The sequence below is a fragment of the Haemaphysalis longicornis genome, unplaced genomic scaffold, assembly GCF_048455015.1.
Source record: "Haemaphysalis longicornis isolate Haplotype H1 unplaced genomic scaffold, Haemaphysalis longicornis Haplotype H1 scaffold_4, whole genome shotgun sequence".
Lineage (NCBI taxonomy): Eukaryota > Metazoa > Arthropoda > Arachnida > Ixodida > Ixodidae > Haemaphysalis > Haemaphysalis longicornis.
In genome coordinates, this window is record NW_027526361.1 from 60,385,454 (window position 1) to 60,409,953 (window position 24,500).

The 24,500-nt window shown below is 46.3% G+C and overlaps 1 protein-coding gene and 1 pseudogene across 4 annotated transcripts; both read right to left on the reverse strand.

The window, feature by feature from the left end:
- Positions 1-58: 58 nt before the first annotated feature.
- LOC144178802 (serine hydroxymethyltransferase, mitochondrial-like) lies at positions 59-19,297 on the reverse strand. 4 transcript variants are annotated; one of them, XM_077706925.1, is made up of 12 exons: positions 19,274-19,297; positions 13,198-13,353; positions 11,646-11,725; positions 10,979-11,179; positions 10,147-10,228; positions 9,896-10,018; positions 7,103-7,242; positions 6,417-6,579; positions 5,079-5,178; positions 4,452-4,607; positions 1,534-1,641; positions 59-255 (listed from the first exon to the last, which is right to left on the reverse strand). In XM_077706925.1, exons 1-12 carry the CDS (start codon positions 19,280-19,282, stop codon positions 125-127), a joined length of 1,449 nt encoding a protein of 482 aa, XP_077563051.1. In that variant the 5' UTR covers positions 19,283-19,297; the 3' UTR covers positions 59-124. The 4 variants fall into 4 exon arrangements, with proteins under 4 accessions (XP_077563051.1, XP_077563050.1, XP_077563049.1 ...); XM_077706924.1 differs by lacking the exon at positions 19,274-19,297 and adding an exon at positions 16,120-16,278; XM_077706923.1 differs by lacking the exon at positions 19,274-19,297 and adding an exon at positions 15,883-15,903.
- Positions 13,368-15,867, reverse strand: LOC144178801 (lysosomal acid glucosylceramidase pseudogene; annotated as a pseudogene).
- Positions 19,298-24,500: the final 5,203 nt, after the last annotated feature.

Sequence of the window (24,500 nt, forward strand, 5' to 3'; positions counted from 1 at the left end):
GCACCTGGCCATGTACTGTGCAACTTTACGATCTTAACATTTTCACCATGAGCTAGAGTGAAGTTCATCACCATTTATTTATCGAACAGGCTTTCTTATGTACAGAAAATTACATTCCTTTAACCTAGTGGTCATCGAATCCTGGCATAGGGAACGTGACTGCAAATGCCTCAACGTCTTTTCGCAGCTCCCGCATTTTCTGCTTGGTTGCTTCATCCTTTGCAATGAACTCCTTGAAGTCCTTCACGGTTTTTCCTGTCGACAAAAATGTTGAGAAACTTTGTTACCAGCACAATAACCGAGCTGTGTATAGACAGACTAAGGGAAGCGCTGGAGATTTGCAATTGTTTTGTTAAACCCCTTTGCTCCCCGCTGTTACATTCAGCAGTGGGGCTCTTCGATTTACAGTCTCAGACTTGCCGCGGATAGTCCACGGGTAGTCCGGGGATTCCCTGAAGCCATAGGGATACATGGGAAAATCGAACACCGGACTGCTTCTCGGGGAGTCCGCGGTGAGTCCGAGACTGTAAATCGAAGTGCCCCAGTGTCTGCTCTGTCCGTCACTAAATGTGCTGTCTTAATCACTTGCCTTGTTACGAATGGACCTGATGAACAACCCCTGATACCTGAACAAAGTTTGTGCTGAATTGGCACGAATGCAAAATCCTGAACGCCATGGCATTAGCTGGCACAAATTTTTAGCCCAAAGGGCATCTGAATTACAGAATCAATCCACACTACGACAACCCTCGCACTCAAGTGAGGAGAGGATGAGAAGCCATTGTCTCTTCCAAGGATCTTTATTCTGCTTGATGAGAAATAACTGCTCATTCTACTCTAATGTCTACGCGTTCATCAGCGCCTCTCATGATGCTTCTTGTTGCACAAATATAGGGACAAATTCTTGCTCATTTCAAGGCATACATCATTTAAAGAAAATACAAACGTATCTACTCTGTGGGTTACTTGAGGTGGAATAATTCTACGGCCTATGGTTCAATCAACGCCAGTAAACCTTGACAGAACAGCTGAAATTACAATTACGATTTGATTGCATTGGTGTTTGTTTTTCCTAGTTGGTCTACCAAATTTATCCCCACAACTTCTTTAGTTGACGTGACAAGTGTTGAGTGGGAGGGCTGAGCTGGGAAATAGCTTGTACGCAAGCTCATTCTGACGCTGCTTGGTCCACGTAAACAACGCTATTTTGGCATGTTTATAAGTGTGACATAAGAGTGCAGAAAGTAAAAATATACAAGCACTCCGCACGGTTCAATGTCTTTACCCTGCTCTCATAATGAAGTAGCAATAACTGTCGATGGTTGGTGCTTGTTCATCTTGACAGTGCTTACAAAGATAGTTGAACTTATGCCAGTGGGGTAGCCTATGGGCCTCCACAACGTGTTGCCACAACTGCCTTTAAAAACTGAAAAACGAAGTTACAACAAAATACACAACCTTTTAGCCTCTCACAAATCTCCACCCCAAAATTAAGGGTCGTTGCAGCAACAACCTCAAAGCAAGAGCAATTACCTGCTTTTGGCTTGGCTTCTAGGGCAATGGCCACTGCCCTGTCAATGAACTCAATCACTTTGTGGAAATCCTTTTCCTTGAAGTCCCTCGATGTTAGAGCAGGCGCACCTAAAACAGTTGATGCAAAATAGGAAAGTAAGGAGACTGAAGCGACGGTTGGTGCCCAGCACCCCTATCCGTCTTTGCATGCAACACGACGTCATGAGGTTGGCCGCTTTAACAACAGGCGCAACGTGCATATTACACAATTAAATTATAAGGTCCACTGACATTTACACATGCTTTGAAGTATGTCTGCCATTTGTCACATTGCATTCGCAGTTGTACCTTGCTTGCTTAAAAAATTTCAAGGAATTTGAGAGAATGAATGGGCTGCTGAGCCTAAGGACGTGGGTTTGATTTCAGTCGCAGTGGCTGTTTTTCTAATGGAAGCGAAAAATGAAAATGCTTGTGTTAATAATTCATCATCACCATCATCATCACAACCAGCATATCTACGCCCACTGCAGGGCAAAGGCCTCTCCCATTAATCTCCAATTATCCCGGTCCTGTGCTAACTGCAACCAATTTATCCCCGCCAACTTCTCGATTTCATCTGGGCAGGTGTTAATAATTAGGTGCACGTTAAAGATCCCAAAGTGGTACAAATAAATCCCTAGCCCTCCACTACGGCATGCCTCATAGCCCAGGTTTAGCATCAGCTTGTAAACCCCCCCCCCAAAATTAAGAAAGTTTGGGGCGATTTTAAAGGAGTACTGACACGAAATTTCTCGCTTTCAGTTTTTATGCTGTAAAGAATACCTATTGGCCCAGTAATTACGAAAATCGAACCAAAAGCCGTCAGCCGCCAACACAGAATTAATTATAGCAAGTTTATTGCAACCAATTTCAAATTTGGTCGCCGCGCGGGAAAATGGCCGTTCGAAGGCCAGCCTGCAAGCGGGCAGCCTTACGTCACGGTCTCACCCGTGATGTCAGGGACGTTTTTCTTTCCTCCATGCGTTCGCCGCATCGTCTGCTACGATTGTACATGGTCCGCGACTCGCCCGCGCAGTCGACATGTCGTCTGAATCTTCAGACTCGGATGAGTCACTGCCACCCGACAGACAGAACAACTTTATTTGGCCAGGCGATTAGGCCGGCGATGTCTTTGCTGTCGTCCGTTTTTTAATATCACTGCGGCTCGAACCGGCGCAGACCGTGATAGCAACAGCTTGTCGCCACTCTTCTAATCAATCTGATTACGAAAAAGAAGCTCTACATGCGAGAAACTAGATGTTAGTGTGTTGAAAATTGTGCTAGGAGTTGTCATCAGAGCTGAATTTAAAAGTGGCGTTCAGATATTTGCCGCGATGGGAAGCCTACGCTGACCGGCAGCGGAGGTTCGGCGCTCCGACCTAGCACTGTCGGCACCACGGTGCGGCGAGCGGCCGAAAGATGGCGCCACCAGCGCGCTAGAATCAAAACAGGCCACGGCAGATGTCTTGGTCACCGATCGCAGAAACGGAAATTATTGCCAAAATGAAGCTTCATATGCGAAAAAGGGGATGATAGTGTGGTGAAAAGTTGTGTAAGGGATGGTCATTCGCAGTTGTACAGACACCAGCGATCAAATAGTCGCCACGATACTAAGTTCCCAACACCCAAGGTGACCCGTGCAACCCCGAGCCCGCTGGCTTGGGCGACAGTTCTTGCGGCCACCGGCGTGCACGAACTCCACGAAGTCCACATTTAGCGCTGCATGTCGTCGCGTGGAAAATAATGCATCTTGGCATCGTCGTCGATTTGCTCGGGCAAGCTTCCACGAGCAGTACTTCGCATACCGCGAGCTTGCCATAGCACAACTTAAGCGAGCTCGGCGATGCGCACCGCCGCGTCGCCGTGGTGCCCATCGACATCGCGCACCACGCCGTTTTCGGTACTGGTGCGCCGGCAACGAACTGAAGAGCAAAGACGTCGAACACGCAACGTTTACAAGCATTGCTCACACAGCTACGCCTACGTCTCCTGCCCAAACGAATACCACCGACAACAGCAGCGCAGGATATCGTTTCCGGTTCTGAAAACGACTATATGACGTCACCCTGAACCGGCCAGACACGTAGGCCAATGTTTCGTCACGCCGAAAGCGATTGCGCTAGTGCTGCCGATTTGTGGAAGCTCGCGGCCTGGACAATCAAAATCGATTTTAGATGTGATTCCGGCCTCGGATCGCTGCAAAAATTTCTGTGAGGCATCTGTACAAACTACTGAAGCCAATTATATCATTTTTTTAGGTATCAAAATTTGGTGTCAGTACTCCTTTAAATGCCAAGGCTACGAAATAATTTAGACCACTGGGGATCTTTAACGTGCACCTAATTCTCAACACGAGTATTTTTGTTTTAAGCCTCTAAAAGTAAAAACGACCATCATAACCGGGAGTGAACCCGCATCTACTTTGAGTGTTCACTAAAAAAATATAAAAGGCTTATTAATTATTTTAATCAAACAATGATTAAAGTTTGTAACCTTCTTAACCTTTTAATTTTGTTGCCGAAAGGTACTTCCTTTGATTAGCAATTGAAACTTTAAAACTTATCACAAGACTTGCTCTTAAAACTGTCTTCGTACTTTCCATGTTGTCTTTTTTTTTTTTTTACATCATAAAAAGGTAATGGCAGTGATCCTAAAATCTTTCACGCAAAAATTTTCCGAGTGCATAATTGAACTTTAACAAAAGCCCACTAATCCACTTCCATGATTTGGGACATCGCAAGTGGCAGAAACAGAAAATGACTCGCAGTGGTAACTAACACTGGCTGAAATGTTTCCCCCATTACCCAACTTTTGGGGTACATGTTGCCACGAGGTACGGTATCGTGAGGTGAAGTTGGCATTTGTGAATGAGCCATGGCATGCTACAGTGATGGACGTACCCAGGCGAATGCCACCAGGGACAAGCGCCGATTTGTCTCCAGGGCAGGTGTTCTTGTTGGCCGTGATGTTGCACTCGTTCATGACCGACTCTAGCCGTGCCCCGTCCAGCCCCTTGGGCCGCAGATCCAGGAGCAGAAGGTGGTTGTCTGTGCCACCTACCAAGTGTTGGGAAAGAAAGCAAGTCATTAAACCAACGCAAAATGTGTGAAAAAGAATCCGATTTTGTGTAACGGAAAAAAAAAACGAAAGAAAAAAAAAAACCTACAATAAAGACAAGCTACCGATCATCTTTTTTGCTAACAACGAAACATTCAAACTGCCTGAGGCCTCAGCTGCTTTTGGCATGCAGCGACAGTTGTACACAATGTGAAAATTTTACTGAATAATAGCAGTGCTCTACTTGCTGCAGGGCAGCCATTCAATATGCAGCGTTTACGTATCCCTCTGAGCCCCACTCTAGTACTTCCATACTTATTGCCACACTTACCAAAGACATTCCTCCAGAGCAAATACTATTCAACCCCGGTGGCTTCCATTTTTAAAACTGAATCTACCAGGCAAAGTGCTTTCACCTATATCAGGCGTAGACACCCATTTCCACGAGAGTTTGACCAGCCGGCCATTACCTGAAACAACGGTGTAGCCCCTTTCCACCAGGGCGGTGACCATCGCCTTGGCATTCTTGAGCACTTGCTCTTGGTACGCGCGGAACTCTGGTGTTGTGGCCTGCAGGTGATGGCACAAGTGTTGTGGGACACAAATCTGTCTGAGATGGCAAATTCAGATCGGCATTCACAAATCTTAATCCCTCCTCCCAAACCTGCACCTCTGGCCAGAATTTTGAAGTCCAGATTGCAAGCAAGGCTTTTCAAGAGTCGTTCAAGGCAGCAGATTTACATGCAAAAAAATCGTGACCTTTGTCAGCGTGCAAGTACACTGAACTCCTGTTAAGACGAGCTCGAATGGACCATGATAATTTGTTCATCTTATCAGAAGTTCGTCTTATCAGAAGCCCTCCCAGAAAAATGAATGGGCAACACGCCCAGGTGCATGCAAATACCTTGCATGCACCCAGTGGACGAAGTAAACTTACAATGGAGGAAAAGGACAAAAAATCATTTATTTGAGTGCGCAAGTTGATAGAAGACAGTCTTCAAGTGCTCTGGCCTGGTTTAATCCAGTCCAAGCGGCGACGGAGATTGTGCATCCACTATTTGAAGCGACAACGCAGCAGAGACAGAAAGGGAACTCCTGGCTTTCTCGGTGGTGACGCGGTTGGATTCGCCATGCAAACCGATGCGAACTCGCATGATCCCACTGATAAATGGCATTGGTCAGGAGACCTGCTATGTTCGTGAACAGGAAGTCTCCGTCGTCGCATTTTTGTTAGTTTTCTTTCTCATCCTAATTTTGTGCTTTTCTCCTCCAGAGCAGAGCGGCAACAAAACCCGCCCTTGAATCGCCAGCTGTGGTGGCCACCGAAAGTCATTCGTCTTAACTGAACAGTACGTGCAAGGGTGTTCGTTTTAAGCGGATTTTTTTTGCATTGCATCTATGGAAAACCAAACAGACGTTTCCACCTTGTTCGGCATACGTGAGAATTCGTCTTAACCGATTTGTCTTAACGGGAGTTCACTGTACAACACAATAGCTTTGTCAGCGTGCGAGTACAACACAATACCTCATCTCTTTTCTCTGCACCCATCTGTTTTCAGGTATTGTTGCAAACTTGTTTTAATAAAGAATTACTTTACGTGAGGTTATTAGGAGCCTTAGTATGTGCTGAGCAAATGTTCCTGCAGGTGCTTGTAAGCAGTCTAGACTTCCCACGCAGTGACAGTGACTCATTAGAATTCGGCACTTCCCTTGCACCCAGTAAGATGAAGAAAGCGAAGCTGCGTGTGATCATGCCTCACAGCTAGGAGATGAGCCAGACACACTAACGATGGCTACAAGCACCATACCTGTTTCAGGGCAACGGCCACAGACGCAATGGCGTGATTGTGAGGTCCGCCCTGTAGAGAGGGGAAGACTGCAAAGTTGACCTTCTGCTCCAGGTCGTACATGATCTCCTTCCCCTTCTTGTCAACCTCCTTGACTCCCTTGCGGTAGAAGATGAGGCCAGCCCTGGGGGCAAGGATGGGAGAGGGGGTGCAGACGCATTTCAAATGACACTCATCGCATTTGCGAACTTTGCTCAAAATTTTACAGCAGTGAGCTACTGCTGTGCTGTCAAGTTAGTGCAACCATTTTGGGTTCATTTTACTTCAATGGTAAAAGGTCTCTTACCCGAGAGATCAACAATAATGACAAAGACCACCTGCTATACTTTAACAGAGCATAAATGCACAATGCTTGCCTTTGTTCTACAATTTAGCCTATGGTCATGACGAATAATTTTCAGCTTCACTTCAGTTAAGTCTCCTTCAAAAGTTACAAGCCCAAAGGTGTGGCATAGAAGGAAGGAGTGGGAGGGAGGGAGGTAGTGTGAGGGGAATGTTTACACACAAAAGGAACACCAAACCAAAGCCCAGTTTTGTTTCCCAAACAGGGAGCCAAAAACAAGTTATTCAAATGTAGTATTAGCCAGCCTCCTCATCCGAGTCCGTAGCCCCCGCCAAGAATTGCGCTGTGGTTGGTTGGCACTCACCTCGAACCTCGGAGAGTCTTGTGGGTGGTGGTGGTGACCAGGTCGGCGTACTCAAAGGGTGACGGAATAACTTTCGCAGCCACCAGTCCGCTGATGTGAGCCATGTCAGCCATCAGAATTGCCTTCACATCGTCACAAACCTGGGTTCAAAGATGTCACAAATGTCACTGGGAATTTGGCCAGGTTTAAAGGCTGAAACACTTAAACGAATCCCTTAACTTTGTGAAATTTTCTCTCTTGATTACTTCGACACCAAACGTACTACAAGGGCAGTCAAATGAAAACAGAAAATGTACAACAAAAAGACAAAACATGGAGCCAAAAACCGGCAAGTTGGCAGACATGTTTAGTCTGCCAACTTGGCAGACACGCTTAGTCTGCCAAAAACACAGGGACTCCACAAGTACGTTTTAAAATATGTGAACTATGTGTACCCCCCTGAGCTCACAATGACCGCCGCAGAACCGACAAAGAGTGGAGTGTGCAAGGAGAGAGGACTGGCTAGCAAACAATTCTCCAACCTGAAAACAGACGTTGCATGCTGCCACTGTCCGTGAGAAAGGCAAGAAGCTGTGCCTGAAACCAGCTTCGGCTGTTCATCGCTTTTTGGCGGAAGCAGGGGAAACGGGATTCAGGCAAAAAACACCGTTGGGAGCGGCAAAAAGGAGCAGAAGGGTGCCTTGCAGCTGTAGAAGATGTTCTGTGGCAAACCCGAGAAAGAAACTATTATCTCTGCTCAAGGACACTTGCTCCTTTAGGAGTGAGCTGGACACAAGAAGTGAACGAGCACCCTCATAAAGACCCCTGTCACCAGCAGCAGAGCGTAAACATGCCTTGAGGTAATGAAGTCGCCACAGCAGGCAACAACACCACGGTGAGCTTAACTGGCTGCCAGTTTGAAACCAGCTGCCTGCAATGAAGTACGACTCTCTCTCTCTCTCTGAACCGAGGTCGTGTAAACTTGTAAACTTGTTACACCAACAGACAAGAGAGGAGTGTTCGAGGAAAAGGGCGATGGGTGTGAGAAGCAGGAGGAGTTGGGGGGTATCCAGAAAGAAGAAAACTCCAGAGGAGGGGGCTCTGCCATGCTTGCCTCCAGTTTTGGAGTCCCTGGCAGCATCATACAGATACTAGAACACTGGTTCAGGAGCAGTGCAAGCTGCCCCATTAGCAACTTGCGCCAGGGAGGAGCAGCATTCTTTTAACCGATTTCTGCACAACGATGGTGTAATACACGTGTGTCACATTACAAGCCTATGAATAAAATTGGAAGTTCTTAAATAGTGCGACATTCGTTCGGAAGAGGAGATACGCCACATAGTGCAGAAGTGGTTGTGCACACTCCAAAATGAATTCATTTCTATGGGAATCCAGGCACTTTGTAAAAGCTGGCAAACTTCCATCGAGCAGCGGGCAGATTATGTCGCAAAGTAATACAGCTCTGTGCTGTGTGTGCACAATAAGTAATTAAAGAAAATATTTGTTTTTCATTTCATGCACCCCCCCCCCCAAATATACAGTTTCTTATTCTGAATGAATTTAACTAGAGATGTGAAAATATTAAATGGGGGACTGCGAATCAAATACGAACAGTAAAAACTGGTTGCAAATTGAGTCAAATATTTTTGCATACAAATACCTCTGCATTAGAATGTGTAGTGTTAGCTAAAACATAGCTACACAAAAAATAAACTTAGCAGTCAGGACTTAACATATCTGAGTGCTCATGTACTCAGGTATGTTACACCAAACTGGTACAAACTAGTACAAAAAGTTTGTACAAGCAAAGCAGTGGAAAAAAAATAATTTTGGCACACAATGCCATGAAGAAATCTGGGTTTGCCAACATGCTGCAGATACGGGAAGTATGTTCGACTAGTCCTACCAGTAATTAAACAGACTATTACAAGCATGATTGGTGCTGGTTCGACCAGTACATTAGTGCAGCCATTGCAAACAGGTAATAAATCTTGATTCCGCACTCATTCCACTGCACTGACAGGAAAGTGTTTTCGACTAATAAATTTTGCCCAAGCAGCATTCTGCTTTAGCAACATACGTCGGAGTTAGCATACACTTGTTACGCGCAAGACTTGCACGTGTTAAGCTTTTTTTGCGCAGCTCTAATGTCACGCAAAAAAGCCAACCCCAAAAAAAAGTCATGCCTTGCAGTGAAGCTTGAAAGCTTGAAAGTATTTTGTGCCTAATAAGCTTTTTGTGCCTGCCCTAAGAAGCGCTAGTATTGAACCAAAAGTGTAAAACATAGGTATATTAGTCCTTTTTGGTCAGATGACATGTCATCACCCCGATACAAAGGGGAAACCAATAGAAATCATCATCATCATCATCGTGCAGCAGAGCCAGCTTTTAATGCTCTTGCAGAACAATCAAAAACTTAGAATACTGCAGTGCGACTTGAATCGAACGGCAGACACTATTTACGAAATATTAGAGTTTCGAATATTCGCGCCCCTGCAGTTGTTACAAAAAATAAAAATAAATAAAAAGCAGGCTTTTGGTATTCGATGCTGGAAGCATATGATTTTAGTAGGTGCCAGAGGACTGGTTCTCCTCGATGTGTGAACCTACTTCCTGATGATGTGGCATAAGCAATAAGCAGTACAGGGGACCTGCAAATCGATACCATTCAAAAGTACTCCAGCAACGATTCCAGCATTAAGAACAACACACTGAGCTCAAAAGCAGGACACATCAGTGGCCACCAGCAGAGCTGGTTTTAAAGCCCCGAGACGGCAGAGGCAGTATGCGGCTAGGTTCAGCAGGCCCACTCACCTCCCGGAACTTCTTGTAGTCAAGCAACCTTGAGTAAGCGCTGGTTCCCGCAATAATCAGCCTGGGCCGGAAGAGGCGGGCCATGTCGTGAAGCTTCTCGTAATCAATGAGCCCAGTTTCTTTCTGCAAGAGGATGAAATGCGGAGTGAGAACAAAAGTGTATAACCAGGCAAGCCTGAAGGGGCCAGAGAGGCAAAGTCGTATCACGCCAACAATTCATTCCCAAGTAGACAATTCACGAACCAACTCACATTCAGCTTGTATCCCATTGACTCAAAATAGATAGAAGTAGCCGATATCCTCTTCTGGTCCGTCATGTAGCCGTGAGTGAGGCTGGAGAAGACAAAAAGAGGGCACTTTGCAGAAACACGCTACGAGGCACAATATACATACATGCAAACTTAAAAGAATGTGCCAGTGTGTGTGCGAGTGCTGTCAGACAGTGAAGAACGAATTGAGGTTCTTGTAGAAAGGACGTCTGATAGGGTGAGCTTGTGCTCTGCAATACACTAGGAGAAAATACAAGCATCGAAGAAACAGCCAACAAAGCGATGTTCACAGTGAAGCATCGGCGAATCAAATGCCATCGCGTTTTCAGTCCGTGCACTAATTTCGGCTGCTCTTGGGAAGCATCGAATTACACAGAGACCCTCGTTGACCAAACAAGAACTGTCTAGGATAGTGACCACAAAGCTGCCAACAAAGTGATGTTCACACTGAAGCATCGGCGAATCAAATGCCATCGCATTTTCAGTCCGCGCACTAATTTCGGCTGCACTTCTTTCTAGAAGCATCGAATTACACCGAGACCCTCGTTGACCAAACAAGAACTGTCTAGGATAGTGACCACAAAGCTGCAGCCTTTCCCTATCAAACACGATAGCTGGTGCAGCATAGGATAATGAGCACTCCTATTGAGATGCACGATAAATAGCCAGGCGAGGCCATGTGCTGGTAACAACACAAACATACACAAGTCAGAAGACATGGTTCCCAGCAATATATATATTTTTTTCCTTTCTCCCTAAGCAGGGTGTGTGTGTGTGTGTGTGTGCGCGATGACTGTGCAGCAAAGTCGCTTACTGGCCTCCGTCAGGCAGGTCAAGCCCCATGATCCTGTCATGAGGATTCAAAACAGAGGTGTAGGCTGCGAAGTTTGCCGGTGAGCCAGAGTACGGCTGGACATTGACGCCCCACTTTTCAGGGTCGAGGCTGAATGCTTCCAGGGCCCGTTTTTGGCACAGGAGCTCGATCTTGTCGACCACTTCCGTGCCACCATAGTACCTGCAAGTGAACAATCGTGCCGTTGAACAGCTTTCAGTCAAATGCAAATTTGCCTTTTTTTTTTCCAACTAAGGAACTCTTGTTGGTACCCCTGGAGCAGCATGCTGTCTGAGTATTTGAGAGAAACTGACACTAACACATGCTGATGTTCTTTTACAATGCGCATTTTTTATTTGTAGCGACATATAGTTGGCTTTAGAAAAGAAAAACTATATAAATGAGTGGTGAGATGCATAGTATGAATGACTGGATTGAACTTTACAATCAAACGGAGCACCTTGACATTTCCAGTTAGGCAGTGTGAAAGCTCGAAAGGCAATCAACAACTAACACTGTTGAAATCATTAAAAGAAGTTGGCTTTTGTAAATTCCTGCTCTCAAGTTGGTATTGCGGGCCTTGTAAAAGTACCTTAGAGCTTTTCTTTCAGCCAATATCATTAAAAAAAAGGAAGAATGACTACAGTACCTCACACCAGGATATCCTTCCGAGTACTTGTTGTTCAAACATGAGCCCAAGGCCTCAAGAACAGAACGGCTTGCAAAGTTCTGGAACAAAAACGACCGGATAAGTGTTTCCATGCAAACGAAAAGTTAAGCGCAAGTTTGTCTACTAACAACTCTTCCTTGAATGTTCATGTGACTGTAATGGCCTTCTCTTCTCTGTTCAGCCTCTCTTTGGCTACATGATCCACTCGCTCTGCACCAACTTGATGTAGCATGCAGTGACTTTGCTTCCAATGAACTTGCTGCCAAAAAAGGCCATTTCTGGTAGTGTTCTCACGTCCACTGTTAAAGGGGCCCTAAATAGGCTTCCGAAGGTCGCCATTTCAATCGCGCAATCGCTAGAGTACCCCTTCACGACAACGTGTAGCAAATATTACACCTCTGCGTAAAGCAGGGGCCGCACAAACACGAAAAAAACATTTCACTTTCTCTCCTGGCTCACCGACCATACCTTGCCGCCACACTTGCGCGCTCTGACGCAGTTCTTTCCGGCTCTGACGCGCCTCTATGACGCACGAGACACTGCCCAGTGCGGCGCCGCGAACGCGAACCACAGCGACAGCGCTCACCGTGCAACCGGAATCTGGTGGGCGGAGCATGCGCGTCGAGTGCTAAAAACAAAAAGCGCGCGCAGGGCTTGGCGCAGCCAATGACTGCACGTACATCAAGGAGGGTGATGGATTGCCCTGTTTCTCTCGGTGGTCTTGCGCCGGGTCGATGACGTCGCGGCTTCCACAGTGCTTCGGAGGAGCTACTAGAGGAGGAGAGCCCCAGGCCTTATGGGTGGCCCCTTTTAATGAGCGATAACTCGGCTAATACTTAACGAATTTAAACAATTTTTGTGGGATGACGTTCCTTGGATAGTACTCCAGTGACTGCGCACGCAAAATCGTAACATTTGGCAGCCTATTTAGAGCCCCTTAAAATGTTTTCACCAGCCCCTTTGCTGTAGTGGAAACTTTTCAAGCTAGTAACACTCCTGCATTCTTACGGTGGCCTCGCTATGGTTTCTTGAACAACCTTAAAAAGTTGCATGACAGACTGCAGGTCAGTTACAGACATAAGTAGGGACATACAGGTTGCATCACCACCACCGGACACTGCTGCCAAAGCTTAAATGTTAGTGTTCACTGTAAAGTTCGCTTTTACACAATACATTTCCTTGATGTTGACTGGTATGTAACTCTATGGGGTTCTGTGATGGATGGGCTCACATTATTTTCAGACTTGTGGATGGGATAAGTTACATCGTTTGCATCAGGAGAAATTTCCAAATTGTTCAGTCTTGCTTACCTCAAGTTGCAAAAATAGCAGAATTGATACATATAGATGACAGTGGAAACAGCACTGCTACACTAATCTGGAATTTTTGAATGGGTACTCGGCTTTTCAAGGAAGAACTCACCACCCACACAAAGGGGTACACTGCCCACAGGTGCACAATGCGACACATCTTTAGAAACTCGAAACAGTAGAGAATGTCGGCAACAAAGTTTCCAAACAAAAAGGCCTACTTCGGATGCGATCAGCTCCAGACCAGAGACTTGGCGTCGTTTTTCCTCCTTTAGCAGCTCCCACATTTCAGGATCTTCTTTGTCAAGTGTTTCCTGACCATGCCCTGTGTGGGACAGCCTTTGAAGTAAAGGCACCCATCCACGTGCAGTGTTTTTCTGGAATAAAATCAAGTTGGGACAGAAAACATTACCACAAATTATGACTGTGTGTTACCACATGGTGACATTGTCAGGTTCCGCATTGCGCACAAGACAATGAAAGCCATCAATATAAAAATATATGCGCTGACGTTGTCCCATTACCACAACCTTAACCCAGAAAATGAAGTTCTTTGAGGACATACTGCAAGACCTGTGTCTAAGTTGTGACCATTACGTTTTTAATTCAGGCAACAGGAAAAAACAAAATAGCTTACAACACTTTTTTATTGTAATTTTACAAATCAATGTGGACCTTTAGCATCTAGACAAGCTGTACAATTACTGCACTTTTTCAAAGGCCCCGAAAGCCTCTTTGTACGTTATACTCATTCTTGGATTGTATGCACAGAAATATGTAATAGTAACTTTACCTTGAAAGGAGGCACTAATACACAAAGCACAACTTTGCAGTTCACTTAGCTGAAGCAAGCAAGATTTATTACTGCCAAAAGACACAAACTCAAGGCTCTGTGGAAGGCAGCCACCAAATGTAAGTCTGTATAGAATTTCCTGGTATGCTGTAATTTAGGCTCCCTAGTTGCTCGTCAACTAAGGTGTACGTTCTCACAACTGAACGCCTGTTCAGGATCACCAGCACAACAGCATTGTCAGGTCTCAGGAATGCCACTGTGTCAAGTTGTCTCAGCGTGTTACTCGCGATTCTCGTTGAGCCACGCGGCAGGAACTTGCTGAAGTGGGCCAGGGCGTAGTACATTGGCTGGTGATAGAACTCTCTGGCAGATGCGTTGACGATGACCGGAGCATCAACATAGTTGTGCGCCCAGTTTGGGCCCCCCATAGTGTCCAGAGCCAGATTCCAATCTATCCAGCCTGTCGTCCAGTGGCGCAAGTCTTGAATGATGTCGAAGGCGTAACTGGCCGCTCGCTTCCAGCTTCCCAGGAGAACTCTGTTTTTGGAGAGAGACGACGCCCCTTCGCATGCCTCGGTAGCCAAGAGGAATTTGCCTGGGTGCTTTTCGTGAGTTTGCGTAAGAACTTGGGGTCCCCTTATGTGGTTCCAGTACCAGTGGAAGGCAACGCCAGAAACATACTTTGCCGCATCAGGATCGGCAAGCACGACATCGGCCCAGTATGGAAGAAATACTCGCTGGTCATCCAAGATCAGCAGCATCAACTTGTCAGGTCCGTATCCGGCACGCTTCAGGGCAGGTCCAAGGTCAAACTTGATGAAGTCTCGCTGGCTCGCCGCTGTGAAGCCCATTGTTTGGAAAGGATAAAACGGAACAAAGCCCGATGTTGGCTCATTCTGAGCAGTGATCCCCCAGAAACTGACATTGTGCTCCTTATAGGCATCCAGAAACTTCACAAAGTACTGGGCCCACGTCTTGTAGTACGTGCCATTCGGCTTCCCCATGAGTGTACCTCGGCCGCTCATATCCTTGTTGGTCTTCATCCACGCGGGAGCGCTCCACGGACTAGCAAGCAGCCACAGGGGGTCCGTTTTGTTGAGCTTCTGAGCAATTTGGAGTAGGGGTATCTTCAAGCCGATATCTTCCAGGCTGAGGCTGAAATTGGCAAGGTCAAAGTCGTCGGAGCGGTCGGCGTACGAGTAGACGCGTGCGGAGAAGTCGCAGCTCGCGATCGGTACTCGTCCCATGTTGTAGTTGAGGCCTTCTTCCGAGAAGTAAGACTCGAGGAGCTTCGAGCGGAGCGGCTCCTCCAAGCGGAGAATGTTGCTGCCGGCAGCGTCGGTGAACGATCCACCAAAACCCATTATCTGCTGGTAGGTGACGTTTGGCTGCAGGCGAATAATGCTGCGCGTTCGCGGCAAGGCGGTGAAGTTGATGTCTACGGGCGAGAACTCGATGGTCGTTGCAAGAAACCGGGACCCGTCCTTGCCGCTCTCGTAAACACCCGCGACGCCCGTTTCCTGCTTCGCAATTTTTCCCAGGAGGTCGCACTGCTCAGCACTGCAAACACACACAGTACTGCCTTTGCCAAAGTCTCTGTGAATGCAAGCGTTCCTCACGACACCGTAAAATGCGAACACAAGCACGGCGACGACCACCAATTTTGCCATAACTCTGGAGCGGCACTCGCTGACGCCCGGCTGGCCCGATGTGACGCCCCGCTGGTGTCATCCCATTTAAAGTACGACCCGACGACCTGTTAAACGACCCAATTTCGTGAAATTTGGATGCCAGGGACGCGACCCCCAAAGGGCCGCGCACTCCCCTCGAACGAGCTGCCCTCGAACAAGGATTTCACGCCTAGTTTAACACCTCGAAATCATAGAAGTGGTACAAGAAAGACGAAAAACTATCGTTAAATTTTGCTCTTGTAACACGTTTTTACGCCATGAAGCTTTCAAACTTGGTACAAAATCGTCTGCTACGCTGCTGGCGAGCGTTGCGACATCTATCGTTGCCTTGAAGATTAACAACACACGAGACAAACAACCCCACCGCAGCATCTCTCCAATCGTGCGTTTTCTATGCGACAAAAGGTACCCACAGCACGCACCATTGCAGTAAACTGCGCACAAGATTCCAGTCTAGAAGAGGTGATGGTTACAGGTGAAAACGACAATAGCGATAACATCGAAGTTGGGCAACGCATTCGCCGCTTCACTGCAATGACTGGATGTTTACGAGGCCGTTATCTACGCTACAGTAGGTGCCGCGCTCGTGTTGAGTACGCTTAGCGCTGCAAGCATAACTGCGCATCTGCCTGTAAATACATTTTACATGATTTACTCACCGTTCCAGCACATCCTGCCGACAGCCTTCCGAGCGCCCTGCAAAACAACGCTGACATGCCTGGAGTGTGCAGCGAGCACAGGCGCTCTCGGCTAGAAGCCTTACAGAAGTGGCGTCACCTATCTGACGGGGTTATCGGTTCTATGCCCTTGGAGAGAGCACATCTGTCTCGGCGCGTCTGCCGGTTGTCGACATCCCAGCGTTATCTTTTATTCACGATGGCAAGCACGGATAACGAAGAACGAGACAAAGTTCCCGTCCGTAGCCTTTGAGAGAGCTTGTCGCTTGTTCGTCGAGAGGACCCCGTGATTTTGCAGAAGGGTTTGCCGCTGAAATGCGCTGGGCATCGCCTCCTTGACTGGGATGCTGGAAGTGGTGCACGGTACACCACTGGGAGAGTGTTGCGCGTTTCCCATATCAACGTTGACTCCTCTCACGGCTTGCTTTTCTTTTCCGCCGTCCTCCTTCATGTGCCTTTCTTTTCTCTCCTCCTCTCCTGATATGTGCGCCGGCTAAAGGTTTTTATAATAAAGCGCTTTGTAGCCTAAGCGCCCGTGGATGTCGGACGCGCTTGCACCATTCAAAATTGTTCCATAAAAATCAGGAATAGAATAATCACAATGAACTATAACAAAATCAACTTTTTACATTGGCCTCCCGAAACGAAGACAAAGATATAAAACCCACCGAAAGAACAAACCGAAATACAAATTAAAAAAAAATCGTGAGAACGGACCAATCGTGCAACACCTTGCATTTGCACACAAATGTATAAGAGATATATCTTACTGTCTGTGTAACGCACCAACTAAAACCGCTCGACCACAGAGGACAGCAGTGAGGACGCATCAGGCTGCGAGTTGTCCATGCTGAAGTCTCCCACTAGCAAAGCAGGCAAGTCATTGGTGAGCACGTGAAGCCTGGCTACATGTGCATCCCCCCCACCCCCACCACCCATGCACACATAACCGGCACCCGGTGATGTGCGCATGCTTAGACGTTAAAGACACCGGCCAAAACGTCGCACTAGCCCCTTCATGATGGAAGCACAGAACACTAGCTCTTGGATGCGAAAAATTTCCATTCTATACCGGTTCAGTCACACACGCTATATGTGGAAACAGGCATATAAGCTGTTTCGCTGTAAAAAATTAGCTCACGAAATCAAAGATAATTATCAACCGCCCTCACGTAACAGTTTTATTCTACACAAATTTGGAGTTGTACATTTCCCTACCGTGTTGTAGGTGTAACAAAGACAAAATTAGAAAAAGCTCTGGAAAAGCTAATTGAAATGTGAATAAAAAAAATTGTGAAGAAGCACCAACTGAATAATGGCCTGCATTCGCACAAAAATTCATTGGCGAAGTTAACAGTTGTAATCGTTATAGTGCAAACAGAGATAATCGTTCGATTGAAAACAAGACCCCCAGATAAAGGAACTAGAAAATAATAAAATAAACTACTTAACTAAAAAATATCTATCTTCAACACCACCCTCACGCAATGGAGACAAAAATCGAAAGCCATGAAAAAAAAAATGACAACCACGAACCAAAAAATTGTGAAAAAGCACTAACCGTGTACGACACTTAATTTTGCATCTGCATGAGAATGCAATTTATTGGCAAAAAAAAAAAAAGCATACGGCAATAAAATAATTCCCAGCTTATATTTGGCTACTCATATCTAAATATGGCTATAAAAAACCCATTCAAGACAGGCAACGAAAGAGTGCTGATGCATTAGTAGACAATTCTTTGAACTGTATAATCGGAGCATTTATTACACAACTACAAGAGTTTGAGCTTGCTACTGAAAAAAAATCGCACGTGTTTAGTTTTTCTACATTTATTTCTATCTGCCATCTTTTGCATAATTTACTTCATGTTGATAAATCGAGCTGAAGAGCAGTAACATCATTTGTTGTTAATATTTCTCTGCAAATGATGCAGTCATCGGCAAATAGGCAAATTGTCGAGGAAATATTACTCACTATATCACTGGTATAAGAGGGCCTAGTACCGACTCTTGAGGGCCATCAGAGGAAACACCCACAGGGTCAGAGACATACCCTGGTATTCTGGGTCCTTCCTCCTCTCGAGCCTCTAGTGGAGTTGATCCTTGAAAATCCTCCCCTCAGTCGAGTAGAGGGAGCAAATGGAGTGAAGGAGGGACTCTGAATACGGCCCATAGTCATCTATATTTTACTGACTGTCATCAGTTTGTTGAAAACTTTCAATCCAAGTTGAAGTAATTTGTTAATAATAACCTATTAAAAATAAACCAAGTTACAATTTCATCAAGACTGAGGTTTCTAATTTTGATCATTAGGCACTTATGGGGAACTCGATCAAAAGTATTCGATAAATCAATAAAAATGATGTGCCACGATAATGGCATATACAGTAAAAGCTCGTTAATTTGAACTTGCAGTTAATTCGAACTTACAATTAATTCGAAGTGACGCCCTAGCTGGTCCCGGCACAGCCCTGCATATTTCAATGGGGGAAAACTTGCGATAATTCGAATGGGTCAGTGTCCAAAACGGTTAATTCGAACTGGAATCTCCTGGTTTCCATCATTCCTCACAGAAGAAGTCGGCCCAGAGTGATTACAATGTATTGCAAATCCAAACCAAACAAAATTTACTGGAGATGCAAAACAACGAAATAAAAAAAGTAACAGCATAGCGCGTGCACTACGCTGCTGCGACAGTTTATTTTGCTTCTGCAGTGGGCACCGCAGCACTGGCGCCAGTGCTCCGGCGCATGCCGCCGCAGGTTTTATTTGTGCCGCGGTCGCTCGTATGGGCCTGCGATCACATGGCGTGCGCAACAAACGTGTAGTAGCGCCTAATTCGCGATAACGAGTCCAGAAGTGTTTTCTGCCTGCGCCATATGGCGTGATGTCCATTCATTCTAGCGCCCGCCCGAAAATTTGAACTCCACTTAATTCGAACAATTTTATGGTCCCCTTCGAGCTCAAATTAACAAGCTTTTACTGGAAATGGCTTCGTAACAATGAAGTCACTTTATTTGAATTATCACTTTTGCCAGCTCATTACACAGTTCTAACCCACGGGCATTGATTTTAGACCAGACTATTTAAGTATTTTTCGCACCTCGCAACATTTTCCGCATGCAGAAACTGACCGTCCCCATTGCCAGTGAAGCAACGCAGTGAAGTGCCTTCGTCCCCTCGCAAGGTTGCTAGGGGCCCCTCTGCCCGCTCATGACCGGGCTCGAAGAAGCTGTGTGTGGAATCGTTGCTGAAGAGGTGGGAGGCAGCTTCACATAATTCATGATGACTGATGCAGACATGCCGTATCACCACAGCTATGGATGTTAAAAAGTACACTTGGTTCTTTGCGCCTCGATAAGGAAAAAGAGCTAGACAAGCAGCTTTGCTAAATGCAAACTGTGGTGGTGCAGATACTGGAGATCATCCCTGTGTTGCTAAACAAGGTCAACTGCGTAGGTGGCCGCCATGACCCCATTGTGCGCGCAAACAAACTGGAGCAGGCACTCCTTGTGACCGGCATAAAAAACCAACAGACCCAGTGTGCTAGTCTTTTTTTGCCTCAGTGAATGTTTCACTGTTATATTAATTTTTGCTATAGGCACAGGGCAGCTGAACGGGTGGCACCTCCACTCGACGCTCCCCTCGTTAGTGGAATGAGCCGGTGCATTGGACTACGCAGCCTCCCGTTGTTTTTGCCCTGTTTGCTTCAGTGCTTTGAATGTTTTGGTGGTGTTGTGAGCGGATTTGTGCGGTGAAACGAAGTCTAGACAGATGTGTTGGGTTTTTAGATGCAGTAACGGCTACGTAAACCTGTCAGACGCTTCTAAAGTTGGGTATGGGCTATGATGACATAAGCGCTTTTTGCAGTGATCTACCTGATCTGAGTACGAATAAAACTGCTATTATTAGTATTCATTTCTTAGATTCACTAACGGCTACGTAAACTTACTGGACGCTTCCAAGTTTGGGAATGGGCTACATTGACATGAGCGCTTTTTGCAGTGCTCTGCGCCTGGCTGTGTGCAACCTGAGTAGGAATAAAACTGTTAATATTGGTATTCATTTCTACCATTTTAAATTATATTCACTGCTTTCAATGACTACGGTTTCCATGCCAGCCTAACGATGGAATACCTCGATACGTGTGCTTTGAAGAGAAAGGCGCTCACGTACGATTTCAGTTACTGTGTGACGGTGGAAACATCGTGGCAGTTTACACTTTCTTTCTCTAACCGTGAGCTTTGTGCCTTCGGTATTGGTGAGTGACACTGAGACAGCATGGGAGCCTGAGAGCCGAAGCGGAGCTCCCACGTTTGTAGTGGTGATTTTATCAAGAGCCAAAGTTATTCAACCACCCAACAGCCCAAGCTACAAACCATCCCCCCTCTCCCTCCCATTTTACCACCTGCATGGTATAAATTAAGGCAGGCACCGATAGTTTAAAAATGTGGCAGTGTTAACTTAAGCCCTATTTTTTATTGCTGAAGTATTCTTGGCTGAGTACCTAAAATATTGTGTAATGTCTTGTGAAGAAACCAAAAACGTGCGACTAGTTGCCTCACATACAGGTGCATCAGCCCGTGTCTACCAGCACAGACGCATTTTGAGACACACTGGAAGAAGTTTCGATTTGGAGAGGGGTGCATGGACGAGCAAAATTAAACAAAAAATCACCCAGCCCTCCATCTAACGACGACAATGGTTGAACGCGAAGCTTTCTTTGTGCGTAATACATGCAATTGGAAGGGTCAATGTGAAAGACACTGCAAGGCAACCAAGGAAACCCGCACAAGAAAGCTTTGCGATAAAGCATCATCGTCGTTAGACGAAAGAGTGCACGATTTTTCAAGCGTAGGGGCAGCTTGTAAAACTCGACCGCAGCATTCAGTTGTGAAACTGAGGGCGAGATTCTCTTGTCTCTCGTCGTTCAGCCACGCAGATATTGTTTTTTGAAAAACCATTAACCAACTGGCCAGCAACCATTGCAAGTCTTATAAAGCAATGCTTTTCCACGACTAAGCAATAACGTTCTACTATCATGCGGTCTTTATTCTGTAAACGATTCCCGATGGCTGTAGTAAACATATTTCTGTGAAATTAAACACGTTTCTATTGTAGTTATTGAAGTTACGGAGCGTCGTCTATCACAATTTCTGTATTGGGGTAAATCTTATAAGGCACCACCAACTTTGTCTTTTATACAATTGCTTGCGCACGATGCCATTTAGTCATCAGCATTCCTGGATCGGCTGCACAAACCGGCTTTTTAGGAGTATTTAGCTGCAGTATATTCCTCGATACACCAAACTGCATGCAGGCATGAAAAATTTGCACGAAGAAACGTACTTGCTCTTCCAGCTTGTCTTCTAGCTTGGCGCAGTGAGTGTCGTCTGCTATTTGTAATTACTGAGTATCGGCGTATATCACACACATGGCATGCCTCGTAAAGGCCTACGCATGCCTACTTTTAAGATTTACCAATCTGAAAAAAGTCCTTGTGGTTACCTACGCTTTACAAACTGCACCGCAGCGAAACGACAGAAATCCATGCACAACTACATACGCTGCGCTGACCACCACCGGCATTCCACTGATGAGCGGTTCGCCATGGGCGGCGCTGTTGGCTGAAGCGACGGTGGTGCCATATAACGGCCACCAGGTCCCTATAGCGAGGGTGTAATGTGTGTGTGTGTGTGTGTGATATAGATATATATCACAGGGCTGTTCTGTGAGCGTTTTGTATTGCCGTATGAGATAATTAGAGTGTTATTTTTTGCGAAAATGAAGTCGAATAAAAATTCGCCGTTTTCCGGAAGCGGAAGCCATTTTCCGGAATGGCGGATTTTCCGCCGTTTCTCGCTTTCAGAAGACGGCGGATTTTTTCTCGTCTTCCATTGTCACTTCCATAGCCGACTATTTATAGTACCACCGTATAACCTTGCCCCATTTGTTTACAAACAAATAAAGACTGAACATGTCACTGAAGCCAACGAGGGAGAATGAACGCAGAACCTGACCTGAAGGCTGTGGGGTGCTGCAGAGCGACCAAGTTCTTTGTTGAGAATGTTTTAGAATTCAAATTTCCCGCGCCAGTACGCTGGGAACACTACGCTTCAGAGCAACGTGCGAAGAAAAATAGTTAATTTTGTTTAATAAGTTGATTACGTAAAGATTTGTGCCAGCCATAATTTTCAATGCTTCTTTTTTTTTCATCAACGCCGAAAACACGCACGCAACGTCAGATTTCCCAACTTACTGCATCGTTTTAAACGATATTTCCTTGCCCCGAGAAGCGTTCAGACGGCTTACGACAACAGATGTAAGAACGTTTTCAATTTCAGTCATCCAAACAACAGTGCAAAGCCTGCCAAGCTTGGTTGACACTACAGTGAACTAGAATGTCTTGATCCAGTGGCGCGAACGGGAGCGCTTTGCAGCGTTCGGGCTGAAGCAAAGCGCGTCTACCGCCGCCAGGGGCGCCACTGCGCCTTCTTCGAAAACGGTACCGCGGTTGCACGGGCCGTTCCTTGGGGCGCTCGCCAGCTATTGCCGCTGCCGTTTTTTACTGTGGTACAGTAATTAACCTTTATGGAAGAAAGATGCTCACTTTTGTTGTCCCTGTACTTTTCTAAGAACGTTTTGTTGCTTATCAGACCCGTTTGAGCCATCGGGCAACGGCTACAAACAAATCGTCTGCTAGCGGCGCAGACGATACGAGCGGATGTGCGATACGTTGGCGGCGCGCGGTCGGACAAACTCTCCGTCTGTTTATGGCTGAGGCCGGCCTTTCATTTTCTGCGTGTTTTACGTTTCCGTGATGTTCCACAGAAGCAAGAGGTATACAATCGTCAGGAATATAGTTATTGCGAGTGCTGTCGAATAGAGGTTGGCCAGGTCGGGTACGCGATGTCAAAACGAAGGACGGACACCTATTGCTTTGCTCCGGGTTGTCACAGTGGTTACCCTGCAGGTGCTCCCAAGGCGTCTTTGTTCGCCGCTCCTTTGGACGATGAACTGTGCAAAAAGTGGGGACAAAATTTGGGAAGACTGGACAAACTCTTGACCATATCTTCAGCCGTTGGTGAGCGCCACTTTGAGCCCGAGTGCTTATTGCGTGATTACATCCACGTAATAAACGGCTGTAAAGTGCGACTTGTACGCGGGAAGCTGTCACTGGCTCCAGGTGCTGTACCTACCATCCTGCCTGACTGTGCTTCGAATTCTGCGCGGAGCATGCACGCGGAAGCCGCAAAGGAAAAGGCGGACAAGAGTTTCAGTTTCGGCAGCCAGCAAGCAAGCTGAAGAGCCGAAAAAGGTGAGGTGCACCAGCCACAACACGAGGCTCTCTCTCCGCAGTGCTCATCAAATGAAGTCGCAAGTTCTGTGGAATGATGCTTTCACAATGAGCCATCTTCAAGAAGTCAAGCTTCCTTCAAAGCTCTGGTGCCGGCTAAATTGTGCCGACGATCGAAACGTTCGTTTCGCTATACGACATCGATACGAAAAAAAAAAAAGCTAGACATTTTCACGAGAAATCTGTGCTCTTCTATCCACATGACGACAAAGTGTCGTCGCAAACATTCTTTTCGTGGTGTGTTATGCGGAAGCGGTGACATATATTCCCTAGCTGTTGCGAACAGTGTGCTGCAAGAAGCTGACAGCAGTTCGGCCTGCAAAGGGGCCATGACAACTAGGAGGTTTAGTGATGTATTACACGTGCTAACACAGAAGCTGCGATCTCAAACGACACATTTGGAGACGCTGCCTTCAGCACTAAGTGCCTGGGGAAAGTTTCCTCTGAAGGTAATTTGTTTATTGCAAACTTTGCTGCTGAGAAAATCAGCCGGGTGCTACTGGACGCGTGAATACTGGGTATAATTTGCTTTTGTAGAGTGAAATTCACAAGTAGGTTCATGCCGGGACTTTATTACAGTAAATATAAAAAGTAAATCCATTCGTAAAGAATTAAACATAGCAGTTGTCCGCCGGCAGCACATCGAACGCGTACGCTCGCATCGATCGTCGGCGCAGGTAGCAGACGACACCAAACAACTCGATTTATAGCCGTTTCCCTACCGCTCAAACGGGCAGATTTGCAACAAAACGTTCCTAGCAAGGTACGGAAATGCCAGACACGAGTAGCATTTTTTTTTTAAGGGTTAATTACTACCCAACATCGGAACAGCGACAGCCTGCCGCGGCGGCGCCTTTCGAAGATGGCGCAGCAGCGCCACCTGGTGTTTTCTACACAGAAGAGCACGCCCCTTCCTCGCCGTTCGCGCCACTAGATCATTCTAGTTCACTATAGTTGACACGGTACAAATAGCGCAGTCCGTGCTCAAACATGGGGTCCACGTG

Bases quoted from the DNA above. Each gene is read 5' to 3' on its own strand.
- LOC144178802 (XM_077706924.1), bottom strand. From the start codon at position 16,176: ATGTCAGCGTTGTTTTGCAGGGCGCTCGGAAGGCTGTCGGCAGGATGT. The intron at 5,179-6,416 runs GTATGGTGCTTG...CATCACCTGCAG, and splicing joins TGGCCGTTGCCCTGAAACAG to GCCACAACACCAGAGTTCCG. The intron at 256-1,533 runs GTAATTGCTCTT...TTTTGTCGACAG, and splicing joins AGAAGCCAAGCCAAAAGCAG to GAAAAACCGTGAAGGACTTC.